The 18,042-nt window shown below is 47.7% G+C and overlaps 1 protein-coding gene across 2 annotated transcripts; it reads left to right on the top strand.

Moving 5' to 3' along the window:
- Window positions 1–8: 8 nt before the first annotated feature.
- CRAT (carnitine O-acetyltransferase) lies at window positions 9–16,234 on the top strand. 2 transcript variants are annotated; one of them, XM_082067591.1, is made up of 14 exons: window positions 9–155; window positions 3,414–3,677; window positions 4,139–4,257; window positions 6,428–6,481; window positions 7,489–7,654; window positions 8,231–8,405; window positions 8,883–9,061; window positions 10,156–10,256; window positions 10,721–10,840; window positions 11,051–11,173; window positions 11,495–11,630; window positions 12,111–12,173; window positions 12,689–12,826; window positions 13,377–16,234. In XM_082067591.1, the coding sequence occupies exons 1-14, from the start codon at window positions 129–131 to the stop codon at window positions 13,590–13,592; spliced, it is 1,881 nt and encodes a 626-aa protein (XP_081923717.1). In that variant the 5' UTR covers window positions 9–128; the 3' UTR covers window positions 13,593–16,234. The 2 variants fall into 2 exon arrangements, with proteins under 2 accessions (XP_081923717.1, XP_081923716.1); XM_082067590.1 differs by lacking the exon at window positions 9–155 and adding an exon at window positions 2,047–2,142.
- Window positions 16,235–18,042: the final 1,808 nt, after the last annotated feature.

Genomic DNA, 18,042 nt, shown 5'->3' with positions numbered 1-18,042 from the left:
TCGCCCCGCTCCAAGATGGCGGCGGGGCGGCCCCGCCCCCTAGCAGCCGTTGCGGGGCGGCCGGGCGGTGTCGCCCGGTGTCGCCGGTGTCCTTGCGGCGGGCGGCGGCCGGGGGAGCGAGCGGAGCCATGCTGGCCTTGATAGCGAGGTCTGCGGTGAGTGCCGGCCGCGCTCCTAGCGCGGGGACACCGCGGGGGGAACCTCTAGCGGGCCCGGGACGGGGCTGGGGGGGTGAGATGGCGGCCAGGCCGCGCCACCCGCCGGGGGGGGACACACGGCGCCCGGGCAGCCCCGAGCACGGGCGGTCAGCAGCGGCCTGGGCCCGGCGTGACGGGCGGTTGTGCCGCGGGGCCTCCCCGGGCTGCTCGGGGAAGGGGCCGGTGTGGAGGGGCCGGTGGGAGCCCCGCTCCCTCAGCCCGGGGAGCGGTGGGGCCGGTGACCGGGCTCCCCGCGGGCCTCCGGGTGTGAGAGGGCGGACGGGGCTTGGCCGGCAGCGAGGAGCCGGGAGAGGCTGAAATCACCGCTCCGGGCTGGTTCGGTTCCTTCAGCAGAGATGGAGCTTGGGACTGGGGGATGATGGACACCAGCCATGGCTGCGCCGGGCAGGGAAGCCCAAGGAGCTGCCATCTGAGGCTTTCACCTGTAAAACACGCCATTCCCTGCAAAGAGAGGGAAGGTCACACACACAGCAGAGCTGTCAGCCCTGCACCTCAGCAGCTGCTCATTGCAAACGCCGGCGGATCCGGGGGAGAGGGTGACAGCAGCTCTGTGATGGATCCACTGAGGGGACAGGCAGGGCTGGTTGTCTCTGGGCTTGATGGGGGCGTCTCCAGCTTTAAATTTAAAAATAAAAGACAAACCTCTGTCATCTGATCCCTTGCTGGGAATCAGACACTGCTCTGAAATTCCTCCAGCCCCCCAGCCTGCAGGTGGATTTCCCTCTGGAAAAGGTCATCTGCTGCTGGAACGTGGATGGGAGCGATGCCAGCGAGCTGGCCCGTCCGCACGCTCTGCTGGTGTTCGCTTTCCCCAGGGTTTGTGGAGGAAGGTGGAGGGTTTGCTCTGTTCGCTGCCAGCTGCCTCCTCTGTTCAGCTGCGATCGCTGTTCTGCCTCCCCCCAAACGCTTGAGTTTGACCTCAGACAAGCAGAGGACATAAAAGAGGAAGGATACAAATCCACTCTATGTGTAACACGCAGTCTGTTCAGTTAATTTGGTTTGGGATTTTAGGGAAAATCTGAAACAGTTCTAAATTATCCTACTTGATGTTAGTCATGTATAAGACTGTGCTTGTCTGCCCTTCAATAGACCAGACAGACACAAAGGAGGGGGTGACTTTCCTTGCGACTGCACAGTTCTGTTGTCATCCTGCTTTGGAGATACCTATTTATTTTATTTTTTAAGGGCTGACAACCAAAACTCCCCAAAGTCTCAGCTTTCCATAACGACCACACATGCACGGGGCTTAAGGGCAGTTAAGATAGCGCCTTTAGCCCCAAACTGAATTCTCTTCCATCTCCAACTAATCCTACATCACTGCCAGTGATGTGGAGTCACTGTCCCATTCCTGTGAGAGAACTGTCCTTATCCAACACCCTCTGGCCACCTTTACCTGAGCAAAGGGAGCAAATGCCCCATATTCTGCAGAAATGCTCCCTGCAGCAGCTTGTCCCCTACGGTGACAGCCCACGGTGTCACCACCAGTTCATAAATTGGGGTTCCTCCTGCCCAGAGATGTTCAGGCTTTTCCCAATGGCTGCTGTAGTTTCACAGTCCAGGCAAAGGCTGAGGGGATGATGTCCCCAGCACCTTCACTTGTGCCATGGCTGGAAGCCCAGGGTGATTGACCGGGTGACACCGAGCTGAGGGTCAGTGGCCATGGGAGGGCTCCCCGGAATGTCACCTTCATGGCAGTCAGGTGGTGCGGCCGGATGGTCTGATCACCACCCCGCCTCTCCCGGGCCTGTGTCTGGCCTTGGACCCTCTGGTCAGGGCACCCACGTGGCAGTTTGCTAACGAGGTGACGCCCCGCGCGGGCAGCACATTGTCAGGTGGAAGAGGAAACCGAGACAGGCCGAGGGAGAGCTTTCCCATCTTTTCTGTCCTCCCAGCCATGAATAGGAAACAGAAGCAAGCAGAGAAGGTACAGTATGCCCACGCTGTCCTGATTAACACCCTGCATTTCTCCTCAGCCCCGCTCTCTTTTCATGCTTCAGAAATTCTCCCTTCTCTTGTTTTTAATGTTCCTTCTCCAGACCTTGATCCCATAGTTTTCGCCAGGTCCTACAAAGAGCACAGAGCATCTTCTCTGTGGGCTCAGTGCCATGCGGAGACTTTGTCACCTTGCAGATTTAGCTTGCTCTCTTATTTTCTTCTTTGTGCTTAACTCTTGGGAGGAGGTGGGGGGACAGCTATCTTCTCAGTATCTTGGAAATCAAAGGGCACATTCTCTTTGGCTTTGCAAAGTCCAGAATCCCATAGGAGAGTGTCTGATTCAGCAGATCCAACAGAGGTGGGGGAGCAGAGGGAACTGAAAACCTTCAGAGTGTAATTTAAACATCTGGATCCTGTTCACCCAAGACGATGTTGTTGTTTTTTGGGGGGAAAACTGGCAGGTTCATTTCCTGGTTAGTGACGGCGTTTGCTCCATTTTATTTCTCCACCAAGGAAAATGCAATGGTGCTTTCATTCCCATATGACCCCATCAGATCCCAGGAGCTTGTTGGCATCACCCAGAGTTTCCCAGAAAGCTTTTGCTCTTCCCTCTCCAAAGGCTCCTGTGATTTGGCCAGTCCCTTACTGGTACAGCTGGACAGAGGTGGTTCTAACATAGCTGTGTCCTCCAGTAACTGGGAGGTTCAGCAGCATAAAGGAGCATTGCCCCAGAGACAGTCTTTCCTTGCCTAATGTACCATCCCTGGGCAGTCAGAGAAGAGCTGTTCTCTAAATCCTATCTCTTCAAAACCCAAAGGGTAGTTTGATTTGGCACAAGGGTTCTGTGAAACAGCTTCTGACAGTAGGCAAGATGAATATTTCTGTCATGACTTACTTTCTTCCCACTTACCATGCGATGGAAACGTTTGACTTTGTCAAATGCATGGAGACTTTCAGCTGGAAGGTTCCCAGAGGGTTGGAGATGTATCGTTATCCTCGCAGTACATCCTCTGATGAGCTGAGAATCAGTATCTTGGGGGACCAAGTTTCTTTTCTGCAGCTTTTCTGGATGTCCTACAGCCATCTCTAGCGTGCAGTCGGTAGACCTGCGCCTTGCGTTTGCGCTTTGTGTGCTCTGCTTCCATGCTGAAACACCTGTGCACCCTCAGAGGGGCTGGGATGGAGACTCCCAGCTCCAGGTTGTTACCTCCTGCACATTGGGGGGAAGTTGTGTCTCGACATTTGCTCTGTGCTTTGCAGGCCAGGCCCTATGGCCTGCTGAAGCCGGCAGCGTTAGGCAAGATGCCGGGCAGATTCCAACTTCATCAGGAAGCGCTGCCCCACCTCCCCGTGCCGCCGCTCCAGCAAACGCTGGACCGTTACCTGCTGGCTCTGCAGCCCATCATCAGCGAGGAGGAGCTGAACCACACGCAGGAGCTGGTGGCCGAGTTCCGCAAGCCGGGCGGTGTCGGGGAAAGGCTGCAGAAGGGCCTGGAGAGAAGAGCCAAGAAAACAGACAACTGGGTAGGTTGGGACGCTGGCCCCAGGGAGGGTGGAGGTTTGATGCCCACCTCTCCAGTGTCCTGGCTGCATCCACTGCATGTGTGTTTTTAAGGCATCACCTTTGTGATGAGCGTGCTGTTGACCTCCCCAGACTGTGCCAACTCCTCACCAGGATGGGTGAGCAGAGAGATTTACAGCAGAATGGGGAGTCCCGGACTCTGTCTGTAGCTGCTGAAGCCTCTAAACCATTAGCATCACACAGCTGCCCCCAAAAGTTGAAGAAAATGCTCCACTCAAGCCCCACACCAAGCACCCACACTGCCTTTCTCAAATCCTTCTACCCTTCCACATGCGGAACGTCAAATACAAACTGTTTGCAAAGCATGGGACAGAACTGGGGGCAGGATGCTGAGGCCGTTCAGCTGGGCTGGGGTCAAACAGCAGCAGATGCTGTAGCTGCGTGTTGCCTTTCTCCGTCCCAGCTCTCGGACTGGTGGCTGAAGACCGCGTACCTGGAATATCGCCTGCCTGTCGTGGTCCACTCCAGCCCAGGCGTGGTTTTACCTAAGCAGGATTTTCAGGATCGACAAGGTCAGCTCAGGTAAAGTCCTTTTTTTTACCTTCCCCTCGGTTTCCCATGGGATGAGCTATCTCTGCTGGACAGGGAGGAGGGTATTCAGGGTGATTGGGGAAGAGAGCAATTAGCATGTGGTCTCCACGTTTGATAGCTGTCTGTGCTGTGCAAGAGGGCTGTACAGATAAGGAAGGGCTGCCAGGCTGTAAGGAGACTCCTGCTTGCACCAGACTAAATATTTCATCAAGAAGGAAAATCAAAGAGTCTAGTGGTTCAGGCACTAAACTGGGACTAAAAACCTAGGTTCTGGTCTTTGGTCTAGCACAGATCTCCGTTGTGAGATGGCCACATTGCTGGCTGGACGCATTGTGAGGATATGACATACTAAAGACTACGAGGCGCTGAGATTGTATGTGCAGTTAAAGGAGGCACAAAAACTAGCCCAGGCATGTAAAAGAGACCAACCAGCAAGACCTCGGAGTTCACCAGTTTAAAGGGATGGGGAAGATGCTGCAGGAACCATCACTCCATCTGTTCCTGCAGGAGACTGTCCCCTGTTTTGGATTTATGGTTTAGAAAACTTAAGTCAGCAGCCTCTCCACTCCCAGTTTTTTCTCACAATCAAACCCTGCCATGTCCTCTGTCCCATGTGGGCTCCCTTTAATTTTTAACCACCAATACAGCTGTGTTAAATCCACCTGCAGATCTTCAGCACTGACCTTTACACAGGGTTACCTTTGCCACAGTCATCAGTGCTCTGGCAGATCAAAAGTACTAGCCCCGGAGCCATGTGGGTGAGAACAAATCCTCCCTTGCACTCCCCTGGATACACCCGAGCAGGGGTGCAGAGCGTGAGCTGCAGAGGGACAGTGCCAGACTAGACAAAAGCTTTCAAAAGCTCTTCCTTATGTTACTAAGTCTTAAGTTATCCAAAAGAAGATAAGATCTGGAGTACTAATGATGCCCTAGCCAGTGCAAGCGAGCAGCTGCATGAGAATCTGGGCTCCCATGTAAAATACAATTTAAATGCGCATTCGTATAGTTTGTGGCTGCAGAAAGAAGTTTGACACCGTGGCTTGAGACCAAAACTTCAGAAACCAGAAGGCAAATTTAGAAAGTGGAGGTGTCTCCATTCTTCAATCTGGCAATGCTGCTGGCTGAACACCAGGCAGCTGCTGTCTCCGCCTCGAGCCCTAACTCCACTCCTGGGCTGTTTGCTCTCTGGAAGGAGCACAAACCCCCTCACTGTTGCTTCCCAGCTCTTTTACTTCCTCAGCTTTTACAATAAGGCTGGGAAATTTTCATTAAAAACTACTTAGCAGGATGTCGCCCTTAGGTTCTCACAGTTAAACCCTCTGATCATTACCACGGACAGGCAGGCTGAGCAAATCCAGATGACGCTGCCTGCAAACGCCAAATACTCACACCGCTTTAAAACCTGTGACAGTCTGACTGTAACCTCTTGCCACAGTGACCTCCTGCCTCCTTCCTCCTGTGCGTGGGTGGGAGCTCCTGGGTCAGAGAAGGCCAAACCTGTCACTCCTGAGCCAAACAGTCTGATGTGGCTTGTCACAGCCTCCCTCCCTGCTGGGAGTTGGCAGTGGCAGTGGTTACGTTGATCCCAGTAAACACACCACCTCGGTGCCAGCCTGCTGCACGCCTGTATTTGTTTCAGATCCTGCAATGCTAGAGGGATGCTCTTGAGAGTTGCATTAGCAGCGGAACATTCCTCGGGTAGGAATTAAGTCAGCAGTGGTGAGTTTTGGATGCAGGGAGATAGAGCTGCACCTTGCCTGGAAACTTGGAGGTGGCTCCTGGCCAGGGAAGGGCAGAAATCCCCTTATCTTGGTGCTGTTTTTATGCTAAGACTCAGAATTAGGATGTCATTAAAAAAATCACAACACATCAGTTAAAAATGCTGCTGTTAGAGGGTCATTTATGCATCTGAACTGAACCCTGCTTTCCTGAAAGTTGTCCAGAGTTCCTTGGTTATACAGTAAGATACATTTTAAAAGTGCTACGTGGACTATCCAGCAAGCTCAAATCACAGCCCCAGAGATGGGCACAACAGGGGCTCGGCAGAAAGGCTGAACGTTTTAAGGAGCAGAGGGAGGCTCTGCTGGCCCTGCTCGGCCGTTCCTCAGCCCCAGATGTTGTGTCTTTGAATCTCAACTTGCTACATTTGATATTTTTCCAGGTTTGCTGCCAAGCTGATCGAGGGCATCCTGGATTTCAAGACCATGATTGACAAGTGAGTTTGTGACCCTCCTGACTTCTCACATTTTCCTTACTGTCCTAGAGAGGCTGAGCCCTGTCAGTAAATCTCCCAAATCGAAAAGCGAGAGAATACAGCACATATTTGGAAAGAGATGCTGTAATCAACATCGCTGCTCACTGCCATAGTCACTGCCAAATTTACTTTTCTCTCTTCATGCTCTTTGTTTACCTTAATACTTTCATTGGCACATGTGTGTGCTCAGAGGGAGCGAGCCTGACTGACAGTCCTGTGGGGCTACATGGTTCTGTTTGCCCACAGAACGAGTTACAGCTCAGGCAGCAGGAATTTGTTTCTCTCCTTTTGGGTTTCTGGTGTTTCTCATCTTCCAGTCAGACAGGATGAGCTCTAGAGAAACTTGTTGCTCCCTACCCCTTTTCTCTTGACCACCAAACCTCTGCTGAACATGCCTTATTTATTATATATTCCAAAAATATGTTTACCAACATCATATCTTTACAACCAAATAAAGCTGAGGCTCAGGGCCAGTCGCAAGAAGGGGAGTTGGAATGTGACTGTTCAAATGATTGATCAAGTCCCAGTCAGGTTCGTGAGTCATAAGAAGCACATCAGACACTCACCACTCGAAATTACAGCCAAAAACCTCTTTCTGACATTTCACTGGAAACAATACATCTCCCACTATATTGTGCCTGGATTTTTTCTCTGCAGACAGCATGGCGTATGCTACACTATGTATTAGGTCCAGAGATCTGTTTTTCTGGTGTTACAAAGAAGATTGCATTTTTCTCCTTCCCAAATGAAAGGCCAGCAAACAGACACTTTCTCTAGTCCCTACCAAGAATGCTGGTGGGAATGAGGAAGGAGGGTCCCTTGTTTATACCACCAGCAACAAAACATTTAGTTTTTGCCGGAGTGACAGCAGCTGCATGGCTGAGCCTGTGCCTGTCTGGTGCGGGGAGTGCAGGCTCTTTCACTGATGTTTTCTCTCCCCTTTCCTCCTCACCTTGCCGTGTCTGCAGTGAGACCCTCCCGGTGGAGTACATGGGTGGGAAGCCCCTCTGCATGAACCAGTACTACCAGATCCTCTCGTCCTGCCGCATCCCCGGGCCCAAGCGTGATTCCATCGTCAACTACGCCAAAGGCAAAAAGCAGTCCAGACACATAACGGTGGTTCACAACTTCCAGGTATGGCAGCTCCTGAGCTTTCTAAGAGGTTTGTTTAGGTGCAGGTGGCCGTTTCAGCTTCAGAAAGTCTCTGCCTACAAAGTTTCCCTCACTAGGAATTCACTCCTGCTTCTTTTATCCCCTTTGGCCTTAGATGGCCAGTAGCTGGGATTGTGAGCAACAGGCTATGAGGCAGAAGAGAGCTCTCTTCCTCTGTTTCTTCTCCCTGCAACTCCTGTCTCTCAGAGAAAACCCAGAGATCAGGTCTGGAATTGGAAATAGCAAATGGAAACTGGATAACAAACCCTACTGCCACAGCTGAGTCTCAGAAATAAGAACTCCTCTTGTGTTTTGGCCCTCATTACCACAGCTTCAGAGCTTAAAACCTGGTCTGTATCTATGTCCTACAAGGGAAGCTGGACTCAGGTCTCTCAATTCTGAGCATCCTTCAAAGGTCTGTTTGCAAGCTGAGTTCTTAGGTCAGGTCTTACTCCTCAAAGTGGCTGTTCCATGTTTCACAGAATGTTTCTGGGGCTGGACAATAAAGATCTTCTCTCATGTTCTGTCTCTGTCCCTGTCTGCTCTTCTCACCTTCAGTTCTTTGAGCTGGATGTTTACAACAGCGATGGAAGTCCCCTCACCACTGACCAGCTCTTCATTCAGCTGGAGAAGATATGGAACAACTCCCTCCAAACAAACAAAGAACCTGTTGGGATCCTCACAACGAACCACCGGAACAGCTGGGCAAAAGCCTACAACAACCTGCTGAAAGGTCTGTAGAGCCCCCAACATGCGAGTGCCAAAAAACACCACAAACGCTTGAACTACCAACCTCAGCGCTGTGCTCTGCTCAGTTCTTTCCTTTGGAAGCTTGTTCTGGACAGATAACATGAGCTTTAGGCCTCAAAAAAGCAACTTGATTTCATTGCAGAGTATGGTTATCTCTGGTTTGGAAGGTAGAGTGGTGAAGTATGAAGCTTGGTTTGTTAGATCTGAAATCCTAGGTTGTTGCCTTGCAAATATGTGGGATGTAAGAAAAATGAAAAAAGGAGGGTGAACACAGCACACCCACATCTGTAACAACCCAGCTGGCTGCAGTTTTAATAACCAAATACAGCCCTAAATGACCACTGAGGTACAATGGGAATCCAACACTGGGTCCTTCAAATCTGCTCTTTCAAATTTCAGTCTCCCTGCAATTCAAGTTTTTCAACTCCTCTTCCTTATTTGCTGTTCGTTTCTCTCCCAGATAAGACCAACAAGGAATCCGTGCGTACGATTGAGAAGAGCATTTGCACCATCTGCCTCGACGCACCCATGCCGCGGGTGTCCGACGACATCTACAAGAGCCGCGTGGCCGCCCAGATGCTGCATGGCGGAGGCAGTCGCTGGAACAGCGGGAACCGATGGTTCGACAAAACCCTTCAGGTGAGTGCTGATGGTCTAAGCGTACTGGAGGAGCTGCTTTTTCATGAGAATACAAAGGTCCACAAGATCCCAGAAAACTTCCGCAGGAGGTTTTTCCTCACATCAAGAGAGCGGAGAAATAGGAGAGACAAAGCGTGGTGGGTGACAGCGTGAGATCCTACGGCTTCCCGTGCAGTCACCACAAGCGCTCATTCCTGCCTCAGGGACTTTTGTTTCTTTTACTGCCTCTGCCCACGCTTATTCAGTGTAGCAGCTCTTTGTGTTCCTTGTAAATCAATTTTCTGCCTGCAGTGAACAATGCATCGTCTGCTTGGAGGCAGCCCAACCGCAGGGAGGTCTGTTCCTCGGATCTCCCCCAGGCTTGTCACTTCTCCTGTTTCTGCCAGAGGCTGCCCAGTGGCTTTTTTGTTTTGTTTTTTTCTTATTTCAAACATAAGCTGCCATCCCGCAGCATCTCTCTGATCTCTTCTCCATTCAGTCTTGTCAAGAGCCTTCAACAGCTGCTGCTATTCAAACTTCTCCTTCATTTGTTGGTGGATCCTGGCTCATGGATAGTAGCAATGGTGCTTTAAAAGATTGTTCTCATATCTGCTGGACTCCTCATAATCTTTTCAGCTATTTTATTCTGATTTAGAACTCTTCATTGATAGGATAAAACTTAGATCTTCCAGCTAATTGAAAAGTAAGGGTAAGGCAGCACACGGTGATATTTTTCCTGTACTATGTGTACATTTAAGTACATCAAACCCTTTGAACCACTCTGTATTGCCAGGACCTTGAGCACACCTATATTACATATATATATATATATATATATATATATAGATAGATAGATAGATAGATCTTAGGCACACTCTTACCCAGTTAATTTTGCAAAACTGTAACAGTGCTACCAGATCTTCTCAGCCCGCTGAAAGTCTTCCATTGCCGTTCTGGTAAATGCAGCCTTTGTGTTACCTCCTTTCCAGCGCACAAGAACAGGACCACTGTCTATTCTGATACAGAACGGTGAGATACCAGATCTCTCCGGAGAGCTCCTGCTTCACACAGTGTCTGTCTGTCTTCACCACTGTCCTCTCGTGCTTCTCTCGTAGTTCATCATCGCTGAAGATGGCTCCTGTGGTCTCGTATACGAACACGCTCCTGCAGAAGGCCCACCCATTGTTGCTCTTTTGGATCACATTGTGGAGTACACGTGAGTCCTGCCTCCTCTGCTTTTCCTCAGCTTTAGAGATGGGGAGCAGGTGGTTTAAAGCCTAAGAATGTGCCTCTTCACAGCTCAGCCCCTAGGAATTTGTTCCGGAGGAAGGGTAGTGGTAGGCTAACTAGATATTGCAGTTCTTATATTCATGATGAGAACTGAGTGACCAGCTACTCTAATAGGTTTTGCTGCTGCTTCCATCCTTGGGGAATTACACCACTCAGAGTTAACAGGACTTTTGCCTGTGAGGGGTGTTTATTTGGGGCAGAAGACACAAAAGATATTTCATTCATCCACTTCAAAAAACACTGTAATGGTGCTGTGAAGAATATTTCAGCCTCTGACTAGTGTCACAAGATGTTGGGGAAGATCTCCTGTGCATTTCTGCCCCAGTTCTGGTGTCCTTAGCTGAGCCTCATGTTAAAGGTCTGGTTGAACATAATCATTTCTCTGTGCAGGAAGAAACCTGAGTTGGTAAGATCGCCTATGATTCCTTTGCCAATGCCCAAAAAGCTGAGGTTTAACATCACCCCAGAAATCAAGAGTGACATAGAGAAAGCGAAGCAGAACCTCAACATGTAAGTATGAAGCAGTGGAGAGAGCTACTCAGTGACTGAGGGAGTAATAATAACTGCCCAGACAACTCTGTGGGAGGAAGCTCTCTGTCCCTCCACAGATCAGATCCAAATAGCCTGTTCCCTCTGTGCTTCATGAAAGGAAAGTCCATAACTTTATGTTGCAACAAGCAGCAACAGGTGAAGGAACACATCCTCGTTCTTTCCTTGCAGAATGGTTGAAGACCTGGATGTCATCGTCTTGGTCTTTCATCAATTTGGGAAAAACTACCCCAAATCTGAGAAGATAAGTCCTGATGCCTTTATCCAGCTGGCCTTGCAGCTGGCGTATTACAGGTGAGACCACCAACAGATCGCTTCTTGCCATCTTCACCGTCAGACTCAAATATGTGAGCACAATAAAGGTGTCACAGACAAGTCCCACACAGGCTGCTATGGCCTGTGTCCCAAGTCAGCAGATCTCATTGTGGCAGCTGCCAAACAGGCGATATTAACCCCTCTGTGTGTGTACAATCCTATTAAGGAAGCATCAGAGATCAGCTGTCAATGGGACTCACTCACATAAAGTGTTCCCCATCCCCTCAGCTCTTCTGCTTCACAGGAGGCCATTCCTCTCAGGATAAACTCAGTTCTGTGACCTTTTTCTCCACCCTCCAGAATGTACGGCCACTCCTGTGCCACGTACGAGAGCGCATCGCTAAGGATGTTCCGCCTGGGCCGCACGGACACCATCCGCTCCGCTTCTATAGAATCCCATAAGTTTGTGCAATCAATGGACAGCCCGGACAAATCGGTGAGGCTCTCAAAGATGTGGAGTAAGAGGACTCCACTCCAGAAAAAGAGGAAAGCTGCTTATTTGTCCAACTCAGTGTCAGCTGGTTTCAGTTAAGCAGAACGGCACCTGATATGATGTTGAGCTGAAACATAGCTCTGAGTATATAGTTACATATCTTGGGTTTCATTTGACTTTCTTTTCACCTGTATTGAAAGCCTGAGAAACAACATGTGGGCATTTCTAATCCCATCAAGAAGTTTCGTCCCTTTGTAAAGTCCATTTAGCTACTCAAACTCATAAAAGTCCTGCTACTGATGGATGGACGACAACATTCAGAATGAAGTAATGCAGCCAAGCAAAATTATTTAAATCTAGTAAAGCTAAAAATTAGTCTAGTGTAAACACACAAAGCAGAAATGTCCTCCATCCTAGAGAACAGCCAAAGTGAGGTTTTCTGTTCTGCAGAAAATCTTAACAGAGAGATCTCTGTGTTCTCAGGACCAGGAGAAAGCAGACTTGCTGCGGAGAGCTACCCAGGCCCACAAGGAATACACCAATATGGTGAGTGTCCAGAGCTGGGGGTTTACACAGCAAATGAGGGTTCCGGTGAAAGATGAGACCTCAAGAGCTTTCTCTGCTGCCACAGCGATGTGGCTACCAGTGCTGTTGCCCAGGGCTGGCTCTGATCTGACAGTGCTCTAGGGCACAGACTGAACGGTTTCTCTCTAGCTCGTGGTTTTTGCCCCCTGTGACCAGCCTAAAGGAGAGAATCAAATCTGAAAGTAGCTTCAGTTCTCATCGTCATTGTTGCTGATAAATGCCAAAGTTGCATGAGGACCTCTTAAACCAGAGCAAGCCTGTAGGCTGGAACTGTAAGGATAGTTCCACCGGTGTGTTGAATTTCACAGTCCTTACAACAAGATTGACTATTGGTCCTAAAGGCAAGAACTATTTTCCTTCTGACTTTTAACATTTAGATATTTTTAGAAGTGTTTTTTTTCTTTAACCTAAAGAAACTGATAGTTTTGCTCGCTTGCCCACTGGACAGGCTTTCATCTAGTTTTCCTTCCTTCCAGGCAATACAGGGCAATGCAATAGATCGCCACCTCTTAGGCTTGAAGCTTCAAGCCATCGAGGACCTAGTGAGCATACCTGAGCTGTTCATGGACACGGCCTATGCTGTTGCAATGCACTTCAACCTGTCAACCAGCCAGGTAGGACCCACCTGAGCAAAGACAGAAATGCTCTATTCATTTTCATTGCCTTTGTTCTCTGCATTTCTCCTTCATTTCCTTCTGTTCATTTGGGGACAAAAATTTTTAAGCCTGCTACCGATCCCATAAAGCTGCAGATCTGATCTTATAGCTGCCACAGTCCCTGTCACCTCTGTAAAACACCAGCAGAACCAAGGCCAAGATCACCAGTCATGTTTGGTGTCTACCTGCACCAGCTGAAGTCAGCTGCCAGAATAGCTTTACATTCATCTGCTGTGCTGTAATTCCTACTGATACAGTTCTGCTTGTGACTTACTACAAGCTTATCTTGGGGAGGAATCCTCCTCCTTTGCAAATGCAAAGGAAAACACATTGCTACTATATGGCAGAATCCAGCATGTGTGTGGTGGTAGGTGGGTCTGACCAAAAAGTCCCTTTTCTAGAGCACTTTCACAAGACAGCAGTTTCTGCTGTTGACAGAGCTGTTAGCGTTTGATGGCTCCATTTCTCTCTGGCTGGTTAGAAATTTTTAATCACATTGTCTCCGCAGGTCCCAGCAAAGACAGACTGCGTGATGTGTTTTGGTCCCGTGGTTCCAGATGGCTACGGAATCTGTTACAACCCCATGGGTGAGCACATCAACTTTGCCATTTCAGCCTTCAACAGCTGTGCTGACACCAACGCAGCCCGCATGGCACATTATCTTGAGAAGGCACTGCTAGACATGAGGAGCTTGCTCCAGTCCGCTCCCAAATCCAAACTGTAAGAGGCAAACGTGATGCAAAACCCCCAGCTAAAGGGGCTGTTCTTCATGCACTGAAGTTCCCAGTTCCTCAGAAAATTATTGAGAGCACAGCTGGCCCTGGAACCTTGGAGGGAATCTATCATTTGTTTTCAGCAAGAGGCTACAGAATAGTCATCTGCAGATATTACTGGTAAGAAGAAACGCTGTCTTTAGCCGAAGTAGAACCGACTGGTCCTCTCCCATCAATACAAAGTGCACCCTCCTGTCCTCAAAGAGGACTGAAGTATTATTTTTATGGAACTTACTATAAAGGAATACAGAAAGCACAGTCCTTACCAGTATGTAAATCCATTTGGTGAGGAAGGTAGTTCTTCTCCAGGAAAAGCAGGGGATGTTCATAATGTGATGGAACTACTGTAAGACCAGTCTTTCTGCTGGTTTCTGAAGAGTACAGCATCTGTCAAACTTGACTGAAGATCCTTCTGCTGCTCCAGCAAAACGTCACCGTTGAAGTTTGGCAAGGGGAGAAAGAAGTTCTTAAGTGGGAGCAGATCCAGGCTCGTTAGAGTGCCCTGCACTACTTATCCCAGGCACTCCAACCATCACATGCTTTACAGGCCTGGGAACGTTCCCTTTGCTCGTTTTAGGATGCCCTTTCTGTTGCATTGACCCTATCCACAACAGAACATCATTTGCTACTAACTAAAGTGTTTTTTTGTTGTTGTTTTTGTTGTTCTGAGTTTTTTGTTAGGCTTGCTGTTGTGCTCCTAGCCACGGATCTTCAGGCTCAGCATGAAGATTTTATTCCCCACAAAACTCCTTTCACACAGGTTTTCCCAGCTTTGACTTTATGTACCTTAATGTTTGGAGAGATGAGAAGGAATTGCCTGTGCAGTTAGCAGGACACTTGCTTCGTTGTACCTTCCTTTGGAACTGAGGAAAAGAACAGATGCTGCCCTTCTGTTTACCACCCAGGGGGCCACACGCGAACACCATTACATACTTCACTTTCAGAAACAACATATTTGTACGTAATGCGTTATGGCTAAGTTGTGGACAAATAAGAATGTTTCTGATGAGGAACTCCAGAACATAGTCCTGTTTCTGGCCACAGAGATCAGATCTGTTCAAACCAAAGGAAAAACAGCTGTAGAATCACATCACGCTGCTCCTGATAAGATAGAAAATCTTGAAAAGCAGGGAGAAAGTTGAGAACACACGGGCACCGAAGATGTTTGTCCACTGTGGCAGTTGTTCCTGCAGTAACACCACAGCACCTTTTCTGCCACTCTTGCACTTACTGCTGCCTAACTCATACTTGTACCAGCTCTATTCTGCAAGAGATTGATCTCATGACAGTGTTTTCATGTTCAGTTGACAAACTTGAGACAGTAAGAGGTTTATATATAAACATTAACATACAATTGTAGCATAGGAGTTTTTATAAGTGCTACTTCCAATGAATCTGCCAGAATCCAAGCTCCTGACTATACGTTGTTATGGTAATGAAGAATTCTAGTACTATTTCTGCAACAGGAATTTAATATTTAAATTGCACACCCTCTAAGATGTGGCTGCTGGGACATGACTGTAAACAAGCAGCATTAGGAGTCTGATGGCCTGTTTAGAGGGAACTACGTGATCATAATTGCCACTTTTCGGATCCTAGAACAGCAAGGGACATGATGGAAGTGCCTTAGTGAACACCTATGAAAAAATTTGCACTAAACTTGTTAAAGAAAAAAATACCATTCTAATTTGCTTCTTGAAAGACAGAAGCCAACGCTACTGCATTTTCCTAAAACGATGTTATTTTGAAGCTTCTATCTTGTACCTAAATAAATCTATAAAAGGAAAATTTAACTGAAACTCACCTGCACAGCCAGTGATTGTATGAACTGCCACTTTCACATCATCTACATGGATTTAGTTGATCTTTTAGAAGAATCCTGAAGGGAGTGAGATAGTCTGAAAAAAAACAATGGGAGCCCTACAAACGCCCATCGCTGCTCTGTTGCCTCCTCTGCATGAATTACACTGAAAACTGCAGGAGGATACTCAGTATTATCATAACATAAGTGATTGTGTAAACACTACATAAAAGACCAAACCTTGCTGGAATAACATCTGGGTTAATGGAGGCTTTGACATCGAAAAAAAATATTCCTTTTGCCAAAGTAATCCCCTCCCCATGCGGAATCAACCTCTTCTGCTAGGGGACAAGTTATTCTTCCCTGTCTGTGATGCCTTCAACCGCTGATGCTACAGTATTGCCTCGAGTATTTGAGACTGGCCCTTTTCTACTCTGTCTCATTGAAAGGGGAGGCTCTCAAAGGAAAGTGCCTATTAAAGATGAAGCAGAAGTACATGCTGCTGTGACTGTACCTCAGAAGGTTGGTCTGTCCTGGATCTAAATCTGGATATCCCACTGGCTTCAGCAGACTATTGCCCTGAAAGATATACAAGACTCATAAACCACTTAATGCATCCTGAATGACACACAGAGCTGAAATTCAGATGAATTAAGCCAATTTTTGAAGTGTTTGAAAGGTCGCTAAAATCATTACAAGGTTTTTCCTTTTAAAAGTCCTTTCTTATTGTACAAATTCTAAGTTGTGCTGTCCTGATTCATACGTTCAAATACTGTTCTCTGTTTCCAATTGTCTGATTGTTTTATCTATTGTCTTAAAGGCACATGAAGTACAAGAAACTTCAGTTCCACAAAAACTACCCATTTGGAACAAATCATTTAAGAAACGCACAGACTAAAAATATTCAGATAACTCTTGGGGTATGAGTGTAATTTATGACACAGCCGAGCGGTGTTGCATGCTTTGCGGCTTAGCTGGGTTAAATACTGTTTTGGTCGTGTAATCCATGTCATGCAAAGTTTTGAAATGTTCTTTGAATAAACTGAAACACAATAAACAGATAAGTGCTACAAAAAGGCTTAAATCTCCTTCGCCACTGCAGAAGTGACAAAACAACCCTTATGGGAGGATGTTTGTGTGGGGACAGCAAGAACAGTGAAGCACAGTGTTCTGTCACCTTCCTTTTATTGTCTTGGCATCTCCATCCAGCCCCTCAAGTACAGGGGAGGAACAGAAAGCATCTGCTTGCAAAGCCACATATTCCAAAGAAAATATCCCATTTCAGAAAACTAGTGGCAGAAGACTTCATACAAGTGTAAGATAATAAGGCAGAGCTCAAATATTTTTTTCTGCACAGCACCATTTAGTTAAGAAAAATCCATGGGATCACTAAGGAATTTCTACTATATCAAGTATTGCAAAGATTTCTGGAAAGGTACAGCAAAAGTAGGGAAAAGGTGCAGATTACAAACAACTTGCAGAGAACGGAGGAGAGTTTATTATAGTGTCTTACAAGAGCTCTTTTCCTCTCCCTAAGAATTACTGTAGGAAGCTTGGGTTGGAAGGCAACACAAACTGGAACAGTTTTTTACACTACGCTGCTCTCCGTGAGATGAAACTTCTTCCCTTTGCTCTAGTTCTCAACAGCTGCTTCCACACAGTTTTTCCAGCAGTCTGTTGCAACTGCTCACCCCTCTGGAAACAATCCACTTCCAGCCTTGTCCTTGGGGAAGAGAGCTGTGATCTCCCTTCTGGCTTTCTAAGTTAACTTACAAGAAATAGACAAAAAATATTTTTGCAAAAAATAAGTTATAGTACCAGCTTTCAAACTGAAACATATGGTACCACCATATCCTGCAGCCTGTTGATGTCCTTTCTCATTTTAATAGATCTTTAAGTCTGATCCAATGTCCTTGTGAAAGCTGCAAGATGCTTCTTTATTCTGATGCACCTTCAAAGCAGATCCAGTGCTCAGGTCCTTCAGATGGTAACAGGATTGCTCATGTTACGCAAATACTAAACAGTTCTTAAAAATATATATATATTTGCCATGGCAACTGAACACGGGTAGTTTACTACCCGTAGCTACTTAAACGCAGAACTTTAAACAGCCTTTATTTCTGATCTCCTAGATGAGGATCACTGCTTTCTACAGTTCACACTCTGGTTGTCCAGCAGTTTCTACAGCAGCTCCCAGTCCCTACAAACACAAACTCCTATGGCAACAGGCACAGATGAAAAGTTTAAGAAAAATAATCAAGATGAACAGAAACGTCTCACTTCAAGCAGCTTTATAATGCAGGAGTCTGATTAAAGTGGCGATTGTAAAACAGGCAGCAAGACCGAGATGTGCCAGTCATTTTACCCCTTGTCACGACGGCATCGAAGGCACACCATGACCTCTGAGCCTGTTCAAAAGCTGTCCTTCATCTCCAAAAGTTCAGGTCAATTGTGCTTTGAATAAACACTTCTCTGGCATAACACCTGAACTGCTGCGTTATGTACTAGAGATACAGAAAGTGTCCATGCACAGCCCTGAAGCACTTTGAGCGGAGCCCTTGCCAGGTGAACTCCTGGATCGCACGTGTCGGAGGCATCAC

This window comes from Streptopelia decaocto (genome assembly GCF_964273445.1).
Source record: "Streptopelia decaocto genome assembly, chromosome: 17".
Lineage (NCBI taxonomy): Eukaryota > Metazoa > Chordata > Aves > Columbiformes > Columbidae > Streptopelia > Streptopelia decaocto.
This window is presented reverse-complemented; position numbering and strand designations above follow the sequence as displayed.

Bases quoted from the DNA above. Each gene is read 5' to 3' on its own strand.
- CRAT (XM_082067590.1), top strand. From the start codon at position 2,113: ATGAATAGGAAACAGAAGCAAGCAGAGAAG. The intron at 11,631-12,110 runs GTGAGGCTCTCA...CTGTGTTCTCAG, and splicing joins TGGACAGCCCGGACAAATCG to GACCAGGAGAAAGCAGACTT. The intron at 12,827-13,376 runs GTAGGACCCACC...TTGTCTCCGCAG, and splicing joins TCAACCTGTCAACCAGCCAG to GTCCCAGCAAAGACAGACTG.